This window comes from Macaca thibetana, chromosome 2, assembly GCF_024542745.1.
Source record: "Macaca thibetana thibetana isolate TM-01 chromosome 2, ASM2454274v1, whole genome shotgun sequence".
In the NCBI taxonomy this organism is placed as follows: Eukaryota; Metazoa; Chordata; class Mammalia; order Primates; family Cercopithecidae; genus Macaca; species Macaca thibetana.
Window position 1 is genome coordinate 79,294,184 of NC_065579.1, and position 24,042 is coordinate 79,318,225.

General features: G+C 37.6%; 1 protein-coding gene across 4 annotated transcripts in view; it reads left to right on the forward strand.

The window, feature by feature from the left end:
• Positions 1-24,042, forward strand: part of NAALADL2 (N-acetylated alpha-linked acidic dipeptidase like 2) — a 1,132,125-nt gene that overhangs the window by 869,326 nt on the left and 238,757 nt on the right. For 3 of the 4 annotated variants that reach the window (XM_050780093.1, XM_050780092.1, XM_050780095.1), the window contains exon 10: positions 18,434-18,580. The exons of the other annotated variant lie outside the window; for it this stretch is intronic. In XM_050780093.1, the coding sequence (XP_050636050.1) occupies positions 18,434-18,580 (147 nt within the window). The remainder of the gene's footprint in view (positions 1-18,433; positions 18,581-24,042) is intronic. 4 annotated transcript variants of the gene reach the window in all.

Genomic DNA, 24,042 nt, shown 5'->3' on the forward strand with positions numbered 1-24,042 from the left:
TTCTTCTTTTTTGATATCGGCACTTATAGCTATAAATTTCCCTCTTAGTACTTCTTTCACTGTATCCCCTGGTTTGTTTCAAGAAAGTTTTGTTTGCAGTGCCACTATCTCAGCTCACTGCAACCTCCGCTTCCCGGGTTCAAGCGATTCTCCTACCTCAGCCTCCCTAGTAGCTGGGATTACAGGCACGCGCCATCACGCCCAGCTAATTTTTGTGTTTTTAGTAGAGTAGCAATTTTGTTTTTTTGTATTTTATCTACCACTTCTGTAGATCTTATAAACATGCAAGCCCTACCAGATTAAGGCCCTATACTTATGACTTAATTTCACTTTTATCCTCCCCTCATAGACCTTATCTAAATACAGTCATTTTGGGAGTTAAGGCTTTAACATGGTGAAACATGGGGTTTCACCATGTTGGCTAGGATGGTCTGTATCTCTTGACCTCGTGATCCATCCGCCTTGGACTCCCTAAGCGCTGGGATTACAGGCATGAGCCACTGCACCCGGCCCATAACTGAACATTTCTAACATTATTTGAAGTGGGTTCAAAAAGGAAAGTAAGGAGAGAAGACAAACTATTTTTTTTTACCTTATATGATTTGAATAATGTATTCTCCCAACTATTGTCTTATCTTGAAAGGTAGAAAACTGTCTAAGGCCTGCTACTGGGAAAAAATTTGGTTCATAAATGTATAGCAAGTTTTAAAATTGATAGTATTGTAAGCGTTATATACAGCTATTGGAGCATTGGTTCTAGGACATCCCATGGGTGTCAAAATACAAAGGTACCAAAATCCCCGATATAAAATTGGATAGTATTTGTATATACCCTATGCACATCCTTCCCTATACTTTAATCTCAAGGTTACTTATAATACCTAATACAACATAAATGCTATGTAAATAGTAGTTACACTGCGTTGTTTAGGGAATAATGACAAGGAAAAAAAGTCTGTACATGTTCAGTACAGGCAGAATATTTTTTCAAAAATTTTTATTAAAACTATTTTTTTTTTAGTGGATTTAGGTTCCAAAACCCAATAACGTAGTATTTGCTTTTTCCCTTATTTTGTAAATGTTAGATGAAATATGACAGCACATTTTGTAGATAGTACTATCAATAGATAGTATTTCACAGATATACTATCTACAAAATATGCTAAACAAAATATGTATACTGTATGCAATATTTTTAGAAGTAGGTATATAGAATTGGCATGGGTTCCACTTCTGTAGATCTTATAAACATGCAAGCCCTACCAGATTAAGGCCCTACACTTATGACTTAATTTCACCTTTATCCTCCCCTCATAGACCTTATCTAAATACAGTCATTTTGGGAGTTAAGGCTTTAACATATGACTTTTAGGAGGGAACACAATTCAGTCCATAGCACTTTAAGTGAAATCATACAGGGTATCTTTTTTTGTGTGACTAGGTTATTTCACAGCATAATGTAGACTTTAACATTTGATGTGTTAAGTTTGAAGTAACTATTTGACATCCAAGTGAGATGTCAAGGTGGCAGTGGTGGGAGGACGTACTAAAAAATCATTCGTGTGCTTTTAGTGTCTATCTGCAAAATGCCAAATTCAACACAAAGTCTCAGATCAAATTAGTCTGTATTTGATCTGAGTCTGTATTTCAGAGTGATTTCAGTTCCCGATGTGGGGAATAGAGAATTTCCCAGATAAATTTTGAAATCTGACTTTTTTGGAATCCCGGTATGAGGTTAAAGAGTCAAGAATACCGGACTTAGAAACTATGGTGGAAATGTTGGTCTTATCACCACCTGAGTGACCATAGATGTTTTACTTAATCTCTTTTAGCAATGATAGATTTAAAACAGGTTGAAGATAATTATAAAGATATTGTATATGAAAACACCTGGTGAACTACAAAAAGTATTTAGAATTACAGTAAGAACTACAATAAGTATTTGTTAAATCCAAATGTATTTTATATATTATGTACATATTATGTATATGTTATTTGACATATTTTTAAATGGTAGTTCACTACTGTTTGGATATATTTTTACCTCTTTTGTTTTCAGTTATACCACTATTTTTGATACTATTTTTTATTGTTTTACCATCACAGATTTATCTTGATTCTATTTATATTTTATTTAAACATCTAATGAGTTTATATAGATTGCATCTATAATATCAATTTCTGTAATTATGTAGTGTTAGAAAATGCTGTGTATATAAAGGAATTTTATTAAGAAAAAATATAATTTAATTTAGGAAATTAAAAAATGTTTGATAGAAAATTTCTTGATATAAATGAACAAGTATGTAATGGTTATTCTATGGTTTCTCAGGCATAGATAATCATCTTTTACTCAGCCTAACCCCAATTAAAAAAAAGTCTTCTCTAATATTGTGTAAGGAATATAAAAGGAATATAATCTTGAAAATATTTGTCTTTCTAAATATGATCATTCTACATCTTAAAAGGCAGGAGAAAATACAGTTTTAAGGAGATTTGGTAGAAAGGATTGTCAAAAATATAGGAGGGGTGTGTGTGTGTGTGTGTGTGTGTTGGTTATGTAGTGGTAATGATAATTTATAATAATTACAGTACGTAATAAGTGCTTTACATTGATGAGTGCTTTTATATTTTATATAACTTAGCATTATTTCATTTATTCTCTGCAGTCTTCTAATATTATGAATATATTCCTTTTTTACATTTGGGAAATTCAAGGCTTCAAGAAGTGAAGCAACTGCCCTATGGTCACACTGCTAAAGAGAAGCATCATTGCTTTTTAAGGGAGAATGCAAAATTGTCCATCTCATCTGTAGTCATGGCTTTGATTGTTCTTTTACATTTATCTCAAGCAATTGCTTTTCACAAGATATTTTGTGATGTCTGTACATACTTATTGACTTCCTACAGATGGCTAATGGGATTCATAGTTTACTTGAAAGCAGGATTTGCCCAGCAAGAAATTAATAAAGAATGTTTTTTAGAATTGTTATGATTCATAAAACTACCTGAAGTCAACTTCAAACTTCCTGCACTTTGGCACTCCGAGTCTAATTATGTTCAGGTCTAAACCTACTCTAAACTAGATGGTGTTTGTGTAGTTCTTCTCTTCTTGACCATTTTGTCCCAGCAGGAGAATTAGATAATAAGTGGATTGATCTCAGTTTTACAAACTCTTATAAGTACCTATTTTATTGTGCTGACCAATATAGGGGCAATAGAAAGATAGATAAAAAAAATTCTCTGCCTTCAAAAACATGTAGGAGGAGAGGCAGAAAAAATACAAAGGTGAACTAAGTTAAAACAGTGATATGAGTGAAAGACTCCTTGGTACATTCTGACCAAGGTAATGGCCCTTACAACTGGTGCAAAGAAATCTAAACATGCAAGGATTAGCACTGGGGTGTGAGCCATGGGAGTATTTGGGTGTCCTATACCCAGTGCTCCTTGAAGACAATGGTGGCCCACAAAGGTCTAAATGGGCTCACTCCAGCAAAGCTATTCTGAGGATAGCAGTTATTTTGGCAAATGCTTTTAAGATGATGCGATGATGCTGTCATCTGTCAGACTTGGACATATTACTGCTGATGGTGTTATTTCCTCTGCCCGATTTCTCACTCTCAGCACTTAACCTGCTTGAAATGGTAATGTGTGGTGATATGCCATCCATATCCTTTTGCCCTTCTATTTGCCAAGTCTGCATTTTTCAATTCTTTTTCTCCCTGTGCCCTCCTAAAATTAAACGAATTACCTCTAAAAAACCTGAGAGCACCTACCTGATTTACAACTGCCCTCTAACCCTGGTCACAGAGAGGACAGCAAACTTTTCCCTGGTATCTAGTGAATGATGCTAATATGCAAAATAATTTGAACTGTTTCTTTGCTTCTGGTTTAGTTTTATAAAAATGTCTGATTTTTTTAAAGGAATGTACTAAACTTCTTCATCTACAGAAGATTTAATTTAAATATTTCATTAAGCATATTTGCAGCCTGAGAGAGTTAATATGGATTTGAAAATCAGTTAGATTTTTTCAGTTAATTTTTTTAATGCCTGGCAGCTGGAATACATCACTGACATGCTGACACCATATTATTTAAAATAGCATTGCCTGTGAGCCTAAGAGAAGCTATTTAAGACAAACCTCAAGAAGGCTGGTGAAATAATAGCTGAAGTTATGTCAGCCAGTTCCTCAGCATGGAACAGCATTGTGAGGCCAGAGTTGTTATCCTTCACTGAGACATAAAATCTATATTTTGATTCTTTTGGTCATTTAAGGTCCTATGGGAATCGTACCCAGAGGGAGTGTCCTTTTATCCAGTGTGTTGACCAAAGGTCAAGCTGGATGGGACAGTCGTATCTTTTCAATGTGTTCAAGGTTTCATTTACATATGATTACAGTACGATTTTTGGAAAGGCTCTGGATGTGTCATTCTATAAATAGTTTGCAATTTGTGAAGAAGTAGGTTTAGCTGCTGGAGTGACCAATATCAAATCTACTAAAAAAGTGCCAATGTGCCAAAAGAATCCATGGAGTCTTTTAATCTAACAAATTATTTTTAACTTCCATTTCTTTTACATTGAAAAGGTAATTTTAGTTTGGGTGATTAATCAGCAGCTTACCAGCTCTTTCTCTATAAGTTGAGGAACTTATTCCTTGTTCCCTCAGCTAAATGGGAGGAAAAGTCTTTAGGCCAGCGGTGGAGGTTGAAGAGAGCAACAATCTAAGTTAGAAACTTCTGCCTGCCATTCCATTTACTATTCTTATGTCTATAGGGGATAACAAAGCTTTTAGTCTGTAAAATGGAATAAAAATAACTCATACAATTGCATTATGATCTAATATGATGTCCATTTGTAAATGATAAGTCCTTATATAATTGCCTCCTTGGACTAAGTGAGGTGGTCCATATTTAGCATATTTTGATAATACATTGATAGTTGCCTAGAAAATGTACAAACACACAAACCGTGTAAGCAAGAATGTTCCTGAATTATAATCATAAAATGGATGGTGTTTTGCTTTCAGTCTTGGCCCACCATCTTTTGGCTCTTTCTTCTCTCCTGGCATCCTGCTGGTGAGTTGGGTTATCAATTTAAGTGTCCCTCACCCCAGCAGAGGCCTCATGCTGTTGTACCATTCCCAAAATCTCTGTAAGAGACCCTGTTTTTCCTAAAAAAGTGGCAGTTTTTCTTATCTGTTCTCTCCCCAGTGGTATATGCATTTTTGATGGTCCCAAATCTATTTCACAACTCTAAATACCCAATTTCTCCACTATTAGGCATTTCTTCAATTGTGAATATTTCAGAAACTGGGCCATATCTGTTACATGGTTTGTTTACTCCCTATGTCCAAACAAAAGCCTTTTTTTTTTTTTTTTTTTTTGAGATGGAATCTCTCTCTGTCCCCCAGGCTAGAGTGCAGTGGTGCAATCTTGGCTCACTGCAACCTTCGCCTCCCAGGTTTAAGTGATTGTCCTACCTCAGTCTCTCGAGTAGCTGAGATTACAGGTGCATGCCACCACACCCAGCACATTTTTGTACTTTTAATAAAGACGGGGTTTTGCCATGTGGGCCAGGCTGGTCTTGAACTCCTGACCTCAGGTGATCCACCTCCCTTGGTCTCCCAAAGGGCTGGAATTACAGGCGAGAGCCATCGTGCCAGGCCACAAAAGCCCTTTTAAAGTCTTTTTTCATACTATATCTTACAATCAAGGGAGTCTTAGAATTGGGAACACATAATGTATAGTTCAGAGGGAATTTTAAAAATGTAACATTTCACGCCTGTAATCCCAGCACTTTGGGAGGCTGACGTGGGTGGATCATGAGGTCAGGAGATCAAGACCATCCTGGCTAACACGGTGAAACCCTGTCTCTACTAAAATACGAAAAAATGAACCAGATGTGGTGGCAGGCGCCTGTAGTCCCAGCTACTCGGGAGGCTGAGGCAGGAGAATGGCATGAGCCCGGGAGGCGGAGGTTGCAGTGAGCCGAGATCGCGGCACTGCACTCCAGCCTGGGTGACAGAGCGAAACTCTGCCTCAAAAAAAAAAAAAAAAAAGTAACATTTATTTTTTGGAGAGGTGCCTCATTCACAGAAATACAAAAGTAATAAGCAAATAGACAATGGAAAGTTTTTCTTCTAAACCCATTCCTCACACCAGTGTTTCTCCCCAGAGGCAAATGGCATTTGTACGTATTAGAGCATACAGACTTTTATTTTTAATGTTTGAAACGCAAATGTTATCTTACAGAATATATCTGCACATTATTTTTTATGTAAAAATGTATCTGGGAGATTGTTCATTATCAGTGTGTAAACAGATTCATTTTTCTTTCTAAAGACTATAATTTCATTATATGTGTGCAATCTAATTTATTTAAATTTTGTAGAATTCGTATTAATTTTTTTCCTCAGTATGAGGCACTAGATTTCTCACATCCTTCAAGACACAGTCCATATTCAAACAAACTTGGCAAAGGTTTTTGGGAATAAATATAAAAGTCACTTTATGTATCTTTTATGTATAAAGGCATTTATAATAATTTTTCTGAGTAATATCAGTTCATCATTCATTTTTTATATCAGCTTATCCTTCTTTTTTATGTATTATAGAAGCTAGCTATTTGTGAAATAATTTGTAAATATTTTTCCAGGCTTTCATTTATGTTTGTGTATGGTAATTTTTGTCATACAGAAAAAAGTTATAATTTTATGTAGTAGGACTAATTAATTTTTTTTATCTTCTGGGTTTGTGTCATATTCAAACATGTCTTTTTCATTCTGAGGCTGTTAAAATTATCTTCCATTGTTCCCACCACAATTTTATGATTTAGATTTTTACATTTTAAAGATGGATTCATCTGGAATTATTGTGGTGTAAGATACTGTAGAGTAGGTACTATTTTATTACTTTAGTGGAGGTTTTTACTTAGATGCAACAGTTTGGTTGAATTATGAATATTTTCTAATGTTTTAACTGTTTTTATTGTTACACAAAGTCTTAAGTGGAGAGAGAAAAAATGAAGAAATCTGTCTTCTTCCATCTTGTGACTACTGGTGAGGGATCTTAAATTGGTCAGAGAAGAGGAAGAGGAAATGAAGGTCGGTTGTTGAGAGAGTAGAGAAGAAGATACCAGCTAGAAGTTGGAGAAAAAATAAGAGCAAATATTTTCGTGTTTCTCTATTTTTCTCTTAGAGATTGATCTTTAAAGCACTCATTAGTGCATAATGAAATTTTAAATCTAATAAAAAGTATTTCAAATATAAAAGAACATTTTTCTATATCTGATAACAAGATTAAGGTTGTATAAATTAACAGAAGAGAGATAAGAATGAGAGGGTGTTTTTCAATTTGGCAATGCTACTTGTGTAGAATAGAAGATGAGCAATTTTTCACTAAAGCTGAAAATACTTTTTGTTAACATCCAGTAAGTAGGTTTTAAATCTTTGAAGAAACCCTGAGAAATTGGAGATTTTGAAAACCCCATATTATGGGTTGAATTTTTCTCCTCACTCTGTCACCCAGGCTGGAGTGCAGCGGCATGATCTCAGCTCACTGCAAGCTCCGCCTCCTGCATTCAAGCAATCCTCCTGTCTCTACCTCCCAAGTAGATGGGACTACAGGTGTGTCTTTACACCCTGCTAATTTTTGTATTTTTGGTAGAGACACAGTTTCGCCATGTTGGCAAGGCTGGTCTTGAACTCCTGACCTCAAGTAATCTACCTGCCTTGGCCTCCCAAAGTGCTGGGATTACAGGTGTGAGCCACCATGCCCGGCCCTGAAAATTTCTATTTTATGATAAGATGAAATCTGGTTTTCTTCCCGTACCCAATTTAATCTTTAATAAAGGCATTGCAAGTTATATATATTAATTTTTAATTTTTTTTTTTACTATTTTGGAGATATTTTGTTTATGAGAAGCTCATTAGATGTTGGCATTTAGAATAACTTAAATAAACTTCTAGTATACAATAGGAGAAAAAGTCAGTAATCATAACCTCTTATTTCCTATCAAAGATTATTAGAAGATATCTGTAATGCATCATTCAATATGGGGTATTGGGTTCACATGTTGGCATAAAAATACAAGTTAAATAAATGAAGAATACATGGCACACACAGTAAATAAATATTGACAACAATTATAGATGTATAGTTTGTTACAACTAGATCTGGTGATGCAATATGGTAAAAATTTAAAAAAACCCATGGAATCCTAAAAAGGACAAATTTAGAAGTAGTTTAATTCCCATGCATTAATGTGGTTTGTGAGTTGGATATATCAATATAATACATAAAAAAGAGCATTGCATTTGAAGTGAAAAGTTCTGAGATTAAATCTCAATTCTATTAATTTGGAGGCCTTAATTTTCTAATTTGCAAAACACTCTATTTTGCTAGGAGAGTTTCCCTGCTGTGGGCTATTTTGGCAAGCTGCTAAGTCCTACATAGACCCAGTCTCAAAAATTGTGTTTTAAATGCTTCAGTTAAAATGCACAGAGTTACAAGGAAAGCAATGATATTAAACTGCAATTACCTAAGTAACATACAAATTTGCATTTTTGCAATATATAGGCTTTTTAAAATTAACACATTAAATGACAAAAGTCAGCAAAGTGTCTTATAACTGCAATATGTCCAAATTAGCGATAATTTCAATTGATATTTCAATGTTTTGGCAATAACTGAAATATGATACGAAAACATCTGATTTTATTTGGTTACAAAGTTACAAGTACTACTAATATTGTAACAAATGTTATTCGGTTCCTGGCCTATTTCATAATTGAATGGAATGTTGCATTTCAGTTAGAAGCAAGTGAAAATAAAGATGCTTTTTTTTTTTTTTTTTTTTTCTTCTGGTTCACCAAGTTCACAGATCTTAAATTCTTTCTGTGGATCTCGGGATAAGAACCTTTGGGCATTAGGATCTTTAGGTTGTTTTCTCAGTTTCAAATGTAATGATTTATCCATGATCCTTCAATTGTTTACATGTTCACATTGCCCAGGACTACATCTATAAAGTTCTAAACGAAAAATGTTATAACAAAATTTTGTCAAATTACCTCCAGCTAACCAAATAACACAATTCTCCTCACTACCATTAGTTAGAAATTAAAGTTTAATTTTTCACTAGTTTTAATGAACATTTCTTAACAAACAAAAAGGTGACCTACCTATCATCTAAGACTGCCTATGTTAGTCAGAGTTCCCCAAAGAAACAAAATCAATAGGATCTATCTTGCTATAGACTAAATGTTTGTGTCCCCTCAAAATTAATACGTTGAAGACAAAATAACATGTTGATGTTATTTGCAGGTTGAGCCTTTGGAAAGTACATAGGTCATGAGGATGGAGCCCCAGTGAATGACATTAATGCCCTTATCAAAAGAGAGGTAGATACAAGATCTCTCTCTTTTTCTGCTCGTCATCATGTAAGGATACCATGGGAAACTGGCATCTGCAAACCAGGAAGAAGGCCTTCTCTAGAACTTACCATGATGGCACCTTGATGAACTTCCCAGCCTCCAGAGTCATTAAAGATATATTTCTGTTGTTTAAGCCACCTGTTATGGCATTCGGTTATAGCTGCCCAGACTAACCAATACACACATACACACACACACACACTTTATGTATAAATACATTAACAACATATAATTACATGGTAATATATAACTATATGAATTTGTGTGTGTGTGTGTGTGTGTATGTATTTGTACATATAAGGATATTTATTATAAGAATTTGGCTCACCAAGTTATAATGGCTGACAAGCCCAGAGATCTGCGGTTGGAAAGATACAGAACTAAGAGAGACAGTAGTGTAGCACTAGTCTGAGTTTGAAGGTCTGAGCACCAGGAAAGCTATTAAGTTTCAGTCCAAAAGCCAACAGGCTTGACACCCTTATAAAGCTTATTTTTGGGGGGTTCTGAACCAAAGAAAGGAAAAGACCGATGTTGTAGTTCAAGGCGGTCAGATAGAAGGAGTTCTCCCACTCCCCTTTCTTGTGGGAAGGTCATTCAGGTCTTCAGCTGATGAGATGAGGGGCGTCCACATTGAGGAGGGCAATCTGCTTTACTCAGTCTGTCAATTCAATGTTAATTTCATCTAATAACACTCTCATAGACACTCAGAATGATGTTTGACCAAATATCTGGGCATCCCATGGCCCAGCCAAGTTGACACTTAAAATTAACCATCACACAGCCCTATAGCAAAAAATCATTCTTTAAACATCATTGGTATCATTGTAATAATTGGTACATTAGTATACTGTAAAAACCAGGAAAAACAGTGAAATAAATTATTTCTACAAAATTGAACTTACAAAACTATAACTGAAATGAAAGTGACTTAATTTTATTATGGGATATAGACTATGGCATTTTTATTTTGAGTGCTATACTTTTCTTGCCGTTCAAGTAAATAATCAACTTAGATTTCCTATGCATGTAAATGCTTATGTACGCAGGAGAAAGCAGAATGTGGGGAAATAAAACATTTGAATTATTAAACAGATTTTTTAAATACTTTTAGAAACTGGTCAATGTGTCCTGACATCACTATTTAACTAATGCAAATATTGACTTATTTTTTTGTTATCTCACTTACATGATCATTTGCTATGAAGTTTTGCCTTTCAGTTTAAAATTGTACTTGCAAAGATCATGCAGATTTAGGAGTGAGGTAGTGATTTCATTTCAGGTCTTCTATTGACTTGTGGGTGGAAAACTAAGCCAGTGACATAACCATGGTCCTTGCCTAAACTTGCTCATTTTATGAACTGGAATAAAAATTCTTGTTATCAAACATTAAATATGAGGCATTTTGAACTCCTTGGATGAAATTCTTAATATGCATTTACTCAGCCTTGTAAATAAATTTAAAAAATTAATTGACCTGCACAAATTTGTTGCCAACCTCCCCTCTTCCATGGTGCTTAACTTCTAGTAAAATGAAGAAAATTAACATTTCTTCCTACTTGTCTCTCAGATATTAATGCTTATGAGGGTTTAGTAGATCAATGTCTGTTACCTCACATGGATCTATCATAATCCACTGAAGTGCTGTGAGGAAAAACAATTCACATTAGGATTGAATATAGATTTATGATCACTTCAGGTCTGTGAATTTGGCCTTAAATTCATTACCTTAAAGTAATGAATAATGAAGATTTAGATAATAGTGTTTCTATGCCAGGAATGTTTTTCTCTTAAGGGAAATCCCTAGATAAAATGACCTGGGGGGAAAAAAACTTCTCAAATCTGCAAATTGGGTTCCTGGCTTTTGGGTTATCTGGGCAACTTGGGCTATCTGACTTTTTAACTTTGAAGCTAGTTAGAAACAAAAGCATGAAAAGACAAAATGAACACAGGCTTGAGGGTAACATGCTACTTCCCCTCATCACTGGTTAAATTAGTGAGAGAAGGAAGTAAAGAATGAAGTAGACAAAGAGAGAGGAGGAGAGAAGGTTGCGTGTGGAGTGGGGATGGGGTGGTGGAATGGTGAATTAAGTCCTCTGCAAGGCCATCAGAGAAACTGATGTTTCTCAGTAGGTGAGAAACAGGCTCCAGGAGTATTCCTCAGGAAACTGTGTTGTCCCTGAAGTCCCCATCTTGGTTTGGCTTTCTTGAAGCATTTTCCCTCCCTTTGGGCTTAGGACATGAGGCGACTCAAAAGTTAAGTGCTCCCAGCATGGGTCATGCAACCCTTTTTTTCTATATGCTGTCCCCTCTCCACAAATAGTCCACATGTAGCATCAGATATGTAGTTTAATAGATCTTAACCCTCAAAATAAAATTGTAAGATATATCTAGATAATGCTCACTCTGTTGCCTTCTTAGTTGGTTTACCGCCCCCCCGCCCCTGCCCCTGCCCCTGCCCCCAAAAAAGTTTTTGTGTGGCAGAGGCAGCAACATAAACCTTTAGGGAAAAAAATTCGACTTTTAAATAAATAGGCAAGGCAGAGCAAACTATAGTAGGAAGAATGCAGAAATATTTGGGGGAGTGTAATCTTGAAAGCTGAATGCTGCCCTTTTGATTTACCTGAACAATACAAAACATGTAAATATGTGCTTAAAGGAAACCATGGAAATGGAATGCAATGAAAATACTGAAGTTATATAATAGTGTGTCGGGAATTGGTGGGTTCTTGGTCTCACTGACTTCAAGAATGAAGCTGTGGACCCTCGTGGTGAGTGTTACAGTTCTTAAACGTGTGTGTCTGGAGTTTGTTCCTTCAGATATTCAGATGTGTCTAGAGCTTCATCCTTCTGGCGGGTTCATGGTCTCGCTGTCAGGAGTGAAGCTGCAAACCTCCGTGGTGAGTATTATAGCTCTTAAAGGCAGTGCGTTTGGAGTTGTTCTTCCTGGTGGGTTCGTGGTCTCACTGGCTTCAGGAGTCAAGCTACAGACCTTCAGGGTAAGTGTTACAACTCATAAGAGCAGCGTGGACCCAAAGAGTGAGCAGCAACAAGATTTAGAGTAAAGAACAAAAGAACAAAGCTTCCACAATGTGGAAGGGGACCCCAGAGGGTTGGCACTGGCTGGTTAGGGCTGCCTGCTTTCATTCCCTTATCTGGCCCCACCCACATCCTGCTGATTGGTCCATTTTACAGAGAGCTGATTGGTCCACTTTACAGAGAGCCTATTGTTCCGTTTTGACAGAGTGCTGATTGGTACCCTTGCAATCCTTGAGCTAGACACAGAGTCACAGAGTGCTAGTTAGCTAGATACAGAGTTAGCTAGATACAGAGTACCTACCGGTGCGTTTACAAACTTTGAGCTAGACACAGAGTACTGATTGGTTCATTTACAATCCTTGAGCTAGACACAGAGTCACAGAGTGCTAGTCCTCCAAGTCTCCACTAGGTTAGCTGGATACAGAGTACCAATTGGTGTATTCACAAACCCTGAGCTAGACAGAGTGCTAATTGGTGTATTTACAAACCCTGAGCTAGACACAGAGTGCTGATTGGTGCACATACGATCCTCTGGCTAGATATAAAAGTTCTCCACCTCCCCATCCAGTTCAGGAAGCCAGCTGAATCCTGCACCAGGGCTGCAGGTGGAGCTGTCCACCAGTCCCGAGCCACGCCTGCACCCTTCAGCCCTTGGGCTGTCCATGGGATCGGGTGCCAGGGAGCAGGGGGCGGTGCCCGTCTGCGAGGCTCAGACCGCAAGGAAGCCCACTGCAGGGGAAGGAGCTCAGACATGTCGGGCTGCAGGTCCCGAGCCCTGCCCCGCCGGGAGGCAACCAAACCCCCGCGAGAATTTGAGTACAGTGCCGGCAGGCTGGCACTGCTGGGGGACCCGGCACAACCCCCGCAGCTGCTGGCCTGGGTGCTAAGCCCCTCACTGCCCTGGGCCGTCGGTGCAGGGCAGCTGCTCCAAGTGCAGGGCCCGCCGAGCCCGTGCCAGCAGGAACTCACACTGGCCCGCGAGCACAGCCCTGGTTCCCACTGGCGCCTCTCCCTCCACACCTCCCCACAAGCACAAGGAGGAGGCTCCGGTCCCAGTCATCCCAGAGAGGGGCTCCCACGGTGCTGTGGCAGATGGAAGGACCCCTCAAGCGTGGCCAGAGTGGACACTGAGGCCGAGGAGGCCCCGAGAGTGAGGGCGGCTAGCACTTTGTCACTTATCAATAGTGAGAGGTGACAATGTGCTGGCAGCCCTCACTCTCGGTGCCTCCTCCACCTAGGCATCCGCTCTGGCAGTGCTTGAGGAGCCCTTCAGCCTGCCACTGTACCCTGGGAGCCACTCACTGGGCTGGCCGAGTCTGGAGTTGGCTCCCTCTACTTGCTAGGATGTGTGGAGGGAGAGGCGCAGGTGGGAACCGGGGCCATGCGCGGCACTCACAGGCCAGCGTGAGTTGCAATGGGCACGGGCGCAGGCTCCTCAGGCCCCCACTTGGAGCAGCAGGCTGGCACTGCTCGCCCAGGGCAGTGAGGGGCTTAGCACCCAGGCCAGCAGCTGCGGAGGTTGCGCTGGGTCCTCCAGCACTGCCGGCCCTCATGCACTGCTCTTGAGTTCTCCCGGGGCCTCAGCTGCCTCCCTGCGGGACAGAGCTCGGGACCTGCAGCCCGCCATGTCTGAGCCCCTCCACTCTGTCGTGGGTACCTCCGTGGCCCCAGCCTCCCCGACGAGTGCCTCCCCCTGCGTTGTGGTGCCCAATCCCATCAGCCATCCAAGGGTTGAGGAGTGCAGGCACAGGGTGCGGGACTGGTGGGCAACTTGGCCTGCAGCCCCGATGCGGGATCCACTAGGTGCAGCCAGCTGGGCCCCTGAGTCTAGTAGGGACTTGGAGAACCTTTATGTCTAGCTAAGGGATTGTAAACACACCAATCAGTACTCTGTGACTAGCTCAAGGTTTGTAAATACACCAATCAGTGTATTTACCTAGTGGGGACTTGGAGAACTTTTCCATCTAGCACTCTGTGTCTAGCTCAGGTATTGTAAATGCACTAGTCAGCACTCTGTGTCTAGCTCAGGGTTTGTCAATACACCAGTCAGCACTGTGTGTCTAGCTCAGGGTTTGTAAATACGCCAATCGGCACCCTATGTCTAGCTCAAGGTTTGTAAATACACCAATCAGTACTCTGTATCTAGCTAACCTAGTGAGGACTTCAGGACTTTTCTGTCTAGCACTCTGTGTCTAGCTCAGGGATAGTAAACGAACCAATCAGCACTCTGTCAAAACGGACCAATCAACACTCTGTAAAATGGACCAATCAGCTCTCTGTAAAATGGACCAACCAGCAGGATGTGGGTGGGGCCAGATAAGGGAATGAAGGCAGTCTGCCTGAACTAGCCACTGACAACCTGCTGGGTTATTATTTTGGTGTGTACAATAAATCTTGCCACTGTTCACTCTTTGGGTCCACGGTGGTCTTTATGAGCTGTAATACTCACCATGAGGGTCTGCACCTTCACTCTTGAAGTCAGCGAGACCAGGAACCCACCAGAAGGAACACGTTCTGGACTACATTGTTTAAGAACTGTAACACTCACCGGGAGGGTCTGCAGTTTCATTCTTGAAGTCAGTGAGACCAAGAACCCACCAATTCCAGACACAATAGTAGCTATAGCAAGAACAGAGAGACTAGAAGAGAACTCCCAGTGGCTTCAAAAATAGCAGGCTGAGGCTAAACCAGAACTGTGCTCTATGTAACTGTTAGAGTAAACAAATGTTGCCAGTAGCCGGGCCCAGTAGTCCCAGCTGTTCAGGAGGCTGAGGTAGGATTGCTTAAACGCAGAAGGTCAAGCTCAGCCTGGGCAACATTTGGCAACATAGTGAGACTTCATCTTGAAAATAAAAATAAGAATTGCAGAGATTGATTGGAGTGGGGTCGTTTGTGCAATCTTAGAAACACGCATATGTGAGAAACACCTTTTGTCAGAGGGCAGCTATTATGTAACTAAATGTTTATGTAACTAACTGACAATGAAAATATCAGATGTTAAATTTAAATACGTTTATTTTTTAAAAAATAATTTTAATAGGCATATATTGTAGAATTTGAAATTGTTAATTTTTGACTGCCATTTTTGTGGTGAGAAAAAAAATTTCGATCTAAGGGGCGTGGCTGAGCATTTGTGGATGTTAAGAAATAACGTATGTAAAATGAAGTTGAAGCCATACTATATTTTCATTTATGTTGATAAGGATGCTTTTGCTGTCTTGAAAAGACATACATGTTACTTCATTAAAGAGAAAGGTCATTTAAAAATGATTTTTACTTTCATTAGTCAGGCATCTGGAGAAAGTAAAAACCAGATCTTATCATATCCTCATTTAATGACATAAAATGGTGCAACAATCTCGGTTTTGCAAATTCAAAGGCCTCTGGCCCTATTTAGTAAACCTGAATGAGTAGAGCAGGCTGAATGTGAGGCACTAGTGATGGATGTTAATCAATGTCTTGCCTCCCCTAGGCATTCAAATTCAACTTAAAAACAAGCAACAACAACAACAACAACAAAAATCTAGCTAAACAAATACCTCCAGAGGTGCTTGGGATTTATAACATGATATGAAGTAGTTTGTTTTTCATGATCTAGTGCTTAAGACTAGCTCTTCTTTGGGACAATTCAAGACCCTCCCTATACTGTCCCAGCTTACAATGAAACCCCAGGAGTCTTAAGCCAGAGGAATGTGTCAGAAAGTGAAAAAGGATTACCCCCTTTTCGAAAAATTCAGCTTTGGAAAGAAGCCAATCGGTGGTGAGGGGTGGGGATCACCATAAAAAGGATTAAGTTGCTACTGATTAGACTGTATGGTAAAAACATTATTTTTCTATTTCCAAAGTGGTTAATCAGTCAAGATAGTTGTAAACACATTAAACAGAAACACTGCCTTGTCTGTAAACTGAAACCCTGACTTGCTTGTAAAGGTTCATACTGGCTTTCCATTTTAATTGATGTTTAATTTTGTTGCAAAGATCTTTCCATTAGATCTTCAAAGAAACTAGTTATTGAAACATTATTATATGTTTATAACATCTAGCACTGTAGTTGAAAAAAGTTGGAATAACTAATCTTCTTAATATTACACCACGTATTTTCCAGTTTTTTCATAAATGTTAGCAAAACACGAGATGATCTGCAAAGGAAAAGTGGGGAGCTTTATTTACTGTTAAAACAACAATCTCTAGACTAGGGAGGCACAGATTTTAGTAAAAGTGAAAGCGTATTTTCTGAAGAACAAAGGGAGGGTTTAGCTTAAATACGGAAAACTACCCGCTCAGTTCTCAATCAGGCCTATTTATGCAAATGAAGGATTCAAACTTGTTTAGTTCTGATTGGTCAAAATAGTAGAGTACTGATTGGGTGTTTTCTATGCCCCCAGAACTCTCTGTCAAACTTTTGATTGGGTGTTTTCTATGCCCCAAACGAGAACTCTGTGACAAACTTTTCTTTCAAAGGGCTGGTGAGGGACGGTTTCCAGCTCGTTTCTCTTGTGTCTGGTTACAGGAACTGTTCTGACTCAGGGTGTAAAGCAAATGTTTGTGGAGCTGCTTTTTCCAAGAATGCACGTGGCTGCTCTTTCTCACTCTAGCAAGGCCACTTGCTTCTGTTTTTAAATTTAATCGTCCCTGTTAACCACAGGGACATCTATCTCCCCTGTAGAGCTTGAGTCTTATTTTCCAGTTTTATTTTATATACATTATATTTGAAAGTATTTTTGAAATTATGTCATGCCAAAGAAGCATGAGAGGTTGAAAAAATGGATGTCTTGACTCAAAGACAAACATGGATTGAGTACATACTTTATGTGCCTGTTACCACATGTGCTGTTCATATATTTATTGCCTCATTTTCTCACAACTGCCCTGGAGATTGGTAGTCTTCCACGTTTCATAGTTGAGGCCACTGCATCTCAGATTTTTGAGAAATGTGTTAAAAAATACATTTTAATAAATATTAATTAAAAGACCTTTAGTTTGTTTTAGATGTTTGTTTTATTTTTGTAAAGCTACTGTCATTTGTTTTGCATGCCAGCCAACTCTTAGTTTAAGAAATAATAGCCTATATCATCTTATATTACCCAGATCTTGCACTTAGCTGTGTGGTTCACTATGATCCACTGTAGTTGTTGGCCGATAACCTTAAAACATCTAGGAATATGCTTTCAGGAAGAAATGGAGAAAATTTCTTCTCTAGATTTTATTTTTATTTATTTACTTGTTATTTATTGAGATAGAGCCTTGCTCTTGTTGCCCAGCCTGGAGTGCAATGGTGCACTCTCAGCTCACTGCAACCTCTGCCTCCTGGGTTCAAACAAGTCTCCTGCCTCATCCTCCTGAATAGCTGGAATTACAAGCACCTGCCACCATACCCGGCTAATTTTTGTATTTTTAGCAGAGACGAGGTTTCACCATGTTGACCAGGCTGGTCTCAAACTCTTGACCTCAGGTGACCCGCCTGCCTCAGCCTCCCAGAGTGCTGGGATTACAGAAGTGAGCCACCATGCCTGGCCTCTTCTCTAGTTTTTAATAAACATTTTAAGAAGAACAGAATTATACCCAACAATGCATTCTTTAAGTTTGTGGGAAAACTTAATAAAAAAACAAAATGCTACACCTTTTTAGAGACTCAACATTCTTTTAAATATTGTCAGAGTCATCAGAGTTCAAATTAAACCTATGATAAAAAATGCTTTTGAAGCAACAGCAAGCAAAGCTTGAATTCTGGCCAGTGCTAGTTATGCTTCAGTGAGCGTCAGAATCAAAGAGGAGAGTTACAATGCAGATTCCTGGGCTCTACCACCCATTAGGTAGGACAGTGTGGAGCCTAAGCATTTGCATTTTTAACGATCTCCAGGGCGACATTGATGCTGCTGATCTGTGGACCGTGTTTTGAGTAGTACTTATTTAGGGATGACCTGGGAAGCATAGTATGTGTTAACAATTTAAATTATGTTTTTCAGAAAAATAATTTCAACTGTACCAGAAGAGCTCAGTGCCCAGAAACCAATATCAGTTCTATACAGATACAAGGTGATGCTGATTATTTCATCAACCATCTTGGAGTTCCCATCGTGCAGTTTGCTTATGAGGACATCAAAGCATTAGAGGTGATTGTTTCTAAAAAATGCAAAACACACACACACAGTATAGCAGACCTGCAGAATTTGGTTTTATCCTGGCTATTCAATTTTCATATCAAATAGTTCACTATAGAAAAGAGGCTTCATTTAGAGAGTTATTCTTGCTTTTCAGAGCCTTTGCAATAGTATTTGAAAACATCAGCTCTTTTGAAAAGTGTTGAATTCAATTTAAAAAGATTTATACTGTCACTCACATTTTCACATGGTGCTCTGCAACAAAAAATTTGCAGTAGTTGGATTAACATCAAAACATAATTGTAATCTTCAGTATTCACAGAAACAGATGACATGTGCAATAGATTCTCCTCTCCTTGCCCAAAGGAAAATGCATTTCATGTTCTGTATGTTAATATGAGTCTTGTGGATTAGCTACCCAAAGTTTGTCAATAGTTTGCCTGCTTAGAAAATATAGCACTTTTTTTGTGAGGATGGAAGGATTTTTTTCCAAAGAATATCACAAAAGCATGATTCACCTTAATTAAGTCTCTGTTCATCCATCTTTTGGACTTCAGTCCTTCTAATCTTTCTCAGAATTATGTCTCAGGAAACTGTTTCTCTGTGGATCTAACCCTGTTGGGACATTTCACCTTCATTTACAAATCATTTATGCATTATTCGGAGCTATTTGAAAACCTCTAGAGTGGCTTGCTTGAGGTAATTATTGCATTAACAAAATAATGGCTGGAAAGTACAGTAAAACCTGCCTTGCTCTTCAAATATAAATGTTCCTCAGAAGGGGTGCATAAATTAGGTTTGCATTAGCTCAACTTCAGATATGCAACATCTTAATTATTAACAGCGTTGAGTAATATTTGGCTTTATGTTTCTCTGCAACCACACAGAAAATATTTTAATTCTTATTTATTATGTGTCTAATTCATCTTGGTTTAGTTTTAAGCCAAGAATTTAGGGAGAATAGTATAGCCTTGGGAATGAGACGGAAGCCCTGACTCTGACACTTACTAGACAAATTATTTAACATCTTTCAAAATGATTTTACAAATGAAGTACTTCGGTATATTTATGGAATCTATAGAGCTGTGGTGAGGATTACATGAGACTATGCATGTAGAGGGTTTAGCTAAGCTTGAGCAGATAAGAAGACCCCATTATTGCAGTTATTATTGTCTTATTGTAAGTACAACATATGAATGTGATAATTTCTAAACTTTTTAGATATGAACACATCAATACAAGGCAGGAGTTTGTTAATTGTTGAGGAAAACAAGTTTATCAGGCTGAAGAGGTGGAATTTGATGAGGATCAACTGGAGGATCTGAGGTGTTAATAGGGAGAAGATTTTGAAACAGGGACCAATGAAGTTCTAAGACGAACTGTATTATCCTAAGGCTAAAGTCTATCTACCAGAACTGGCTTAGTCTGAAGGAGTCAATCAGTTTTTCAAATTATTCCCAGAATATCTACCTCACACCATCAAAATAATTTGTATAATTTATCTCCAAAAAAGTAATTAAAATAGAATCCCCTATGCTTTATAACAAATGACCTTGTTGATACTGCTTTAGTGGAAGAATTTTTAAAATGGATTTGTCCCTTACAAAATGTGAATGCTTGAGATGAAATAATTTTGTATGAACTCTCTGAGGAACAGAGTAACCTTTGCTTTCTGTGTTAACCTATAATTGATATTGGTATACAGCTATTAAGAGAAATTTTAAATATTAAAAAAAGGTTTTACCCATGATGTAAAAAATATTTGTCCTATGCCAATTAGTAAAGCAGGTAAGGAAATTAGAGCTTTTATATGAAGTTGCAGTTACAAATATATATGGAAAATAGATTGGTGGATTTGGAATTAGGAGGCCTGAAATTTTAAATCCCTTCATGTTAATGGCCCAGTTACATTGGTTTCTGGGCCTCTGCTTTTTTAAAAAAAATCTGTATCTTATTAAAAACAAAATAAGGATAGGTGCAATGGTTCATGCCTGTAGTCCCAGCACTTTAGGAAGCCGAGACGGGAGGATTGCTTGAGCCCAGAAGTTCGATACCTGGGCAACACGGTGAAACCTTGTTTCTACAAAATAATACAAAAATTAGCTGGCTGTGTTTGCAGGCGCCTATAGTCCCAGCTACTGGGGGATTAGGAGGGCTGTGATGGGAGGATCGCTGGAGTCCTGGAGGCAGAGGTTGCAGTGAGCCAAGATCACACCACTGCACTCCAGCCTGGGTGACAGAGTGCGACACTATCTCAAAACAAAAACAACAAAAACAACAACAACAACAACAACAACAAAACAAACCCATAATATCTACCACTTATTGCCTATTTACCACTTATTGAGTACTTGCCATGCTTAGTATTTTATACCCCTTGTATCATTTATTATTTAAAACATCACTATAAATAAGCTTTTATTATTAACTGTGTTCAGGCTGAGAATGAAATGGAATTTAAAGGCTAGTAGCTTATCCAAGGTCATAAAGATAATAAATGGCCAAAACAGATGTTCATCTAAGATATGTTTAACAGTAAGCCTATGTTCTCAACTATTGTACTAAAGATTGCAAATTGGAAGCCCAAGGGCAAGAGATAATCTATCAATATATTTTGTTTGACCTGTACATTATTGAAAAATTTAATTTCTTGAAATATTGTAAACTTTTTCTCCATGGAAACAGTCAACTAAATGGGCACTGCTCACTAGCCTGCCATGTTGTTTGTCCAACAGTGCAGTGAAGAAGAATATTTTCTTCAACACCTGTTTCTATCAAAGATTAGGAGATGAATACTCAAGTAAGGGTCACATGTCTCACCAGACTTGTGTCACTTATAGTATCTGTGTGGTCCCTGTAGGGACTGAGCTCATTATCTCCACACCCATTTTAGTAAAAGAGTTAAAGTGAATAATTTTATAGCTGCTTCCACTTTAAAAGTGATATTTTCTAAAAGAACTATTTTTATTATTATATCCACGGTTTTGAAGAAATTATCTATTTGATACTTATTAGGGTGATTATAATGCAAACCTTCAAATTACTATGTATCTATATATATTTTGTCCAGCAAGATTGATCATGGATCTATTATGTTCATTTTCAACAACTGAATCATGATAATAGGTGGAAAATTGTACCGTAGGAAAATAAACTAGTGCAATAGAGGCCAATTTTTATGGACACGTCTATAAAACATGATATATTTTTAAATATCTATCCCCAATATTTCAAGCTATTCCACATTTGACACCAATGGCTTTTACCTGTAGTTTCTCTGAATGCAAATGTATTGCATAAAATTGCTTAAAGTCCCTTTGATCTTTAGTTTTTCTTGGTATCTATACTCTAATTTTCCAATAATTAACTTTTACAAATGCATCGCAATCCATGGATTTGCCAAATATTAGAATGATTCCTTCTCATAAAATAGTGCCCTGTTAATTGAAACATCTCCAGTTGTAAGCTTCATTTAAATAAGGTTTTAGATTTATAAACACCATTGCACCTGTTGGGAGAAGCATTCTGTACAGATTAAATACAATGCAGAGATTGTCAAAAAGGAAAAGACAAATGCTTTCTGATTAAGAATGTAATATTTATGACAGTCTGGTGATCCAATGCACATTTCCTCTGTCACTTAGCAGCTGTTTTACATTTTTGTTTCAGATCAGTATATTTATTCTCTATAGGGCATGCCAGAGGGTCCTTCTTAGTATATCAAAAGAGCAATCCATGCCCTAGCAAGCTTCATATCACAAATTGAAGCTCTGATTCCTCACTCTGTTTAACCTTATGTTTTTTTCTCTTCTGCTTGAAACATTCTATTTTAAACCCAATTTACCTCTATAATAGAGCATTTAACATTTAAATAATAATGAGATAAAAGAGTATTATAGCTTTTATATAGCAGGAGTCATGGCATAATTGTTTCAATATCATTTAATAACCCAGGGGCAGAAATTCAAGTAGCATAGGTATTTTGAAACTCTTACTAATTTTTTTTTTTAAAACTAGATAACTGATACCAATTCTAATTTTTAAAGCAGTATACAGCAGCATATAATTATGCCTCTGTGTGTGTGTGTGTGTGTGTGTGTGTGTGTGTGTACGTGTGTGTGAACTTTAACATTGAGGTAATTCTATGAGATAAAAGTAATAAAAGTAGTTCATTTGTGCAAACATAATACAGTCACAGTTTGACAATACACATATACACATGTTGAAACAGTGTAACTCATAGTTTTGCGCTGATTTTTCATGTTTTATTCTCAGTAGAATAATTTGTTACTTAAATAAGAGGTCAGTCTTTCATTACATTTTCTATTTGGAACTGAGTCATGATCAATCTTAGGTTAACAGAAATAGTTCCAAAGTCCATTAAAAGTTCTTGATTTAAGGAAACAAATGGTTACATTTAGCTGTTTGTAGGTTCAAGTGATGTTTTGCAGTATCTGATGAAATCCCTTTAATGTGGGTAACTACAAAATTTATACAAAGTCACTTAAGAATGAGATTTTACCTTTTCTACTTCAACGTGTGCCAATTGAAAACAAGATGAAAAGGGGTTTGTTGGTGTTGTCTCTAGATCATTATCTTTCTTTGTAACTTATTTTTAAAAAATGTCTTAAAATATGGTATTTAGACATATGCTGTTATTATTTTCAGATCAGATTTGCTTCATTTAGTGCTGGGGTTCTCAACATTTTGGTCTAAAAATCCATTTACTCTCAAAAGTACCAAAGATTCCTCAAAACAGTTTTGATTATGTGTTAATACCTACATAGTAGAAACTAAAAGTGAGAAAAATGCATAATATTTATTTTAAAATTATTTCATAGTATCAATAACTAAATTAGTATTACCTTATTATAATTATTATTAATATAAATAAATCTAATGCAAATTAATGAAAATAACTTATTTTATTTAAAAATATTAACCAAGAGAAAAATATAAATGAGAAGAGTGATGTTATTTTACAGTTTCAAAAATCTCTTTAAGAAAGGCTGAATAGGCTGGTCGCAGTGACTCACGCCTGTAATCCCTGCAGTTTGGCAGGCTGAGGCAGGCAGATCACCCGAGGTCAGGAGATTGGGACCAGCCTGATGAACATGGTGAAACCCCATCTCTTCTAAAAAATTCAAAAATTAGCCAGGCGTGGTGGCAGTTGCTTGTAATCCCAGCTACTCAGGAGGCTGAGGCAGGAGAATCACTTGAACCCTGTGGGCGGAGGTTGTAGTGAGCCGAGATGGTGCCATTGCACTCCAGCCTGGGCAAGAGGGCGACTCTGTCTCAAAATGAATAAATAAATAAATAAAGCCTGAATACAAGACAATTGGATTTTCATACCTGTTCCTGCATTATATTTTATAATATGTTGCTTTATTGTAAAAGTATGAAGAAAAATCTGGTCCAATATTTTATTCATATAATGACAAGTATTTTTCTTTGGAACTACACTGAAACTTAAC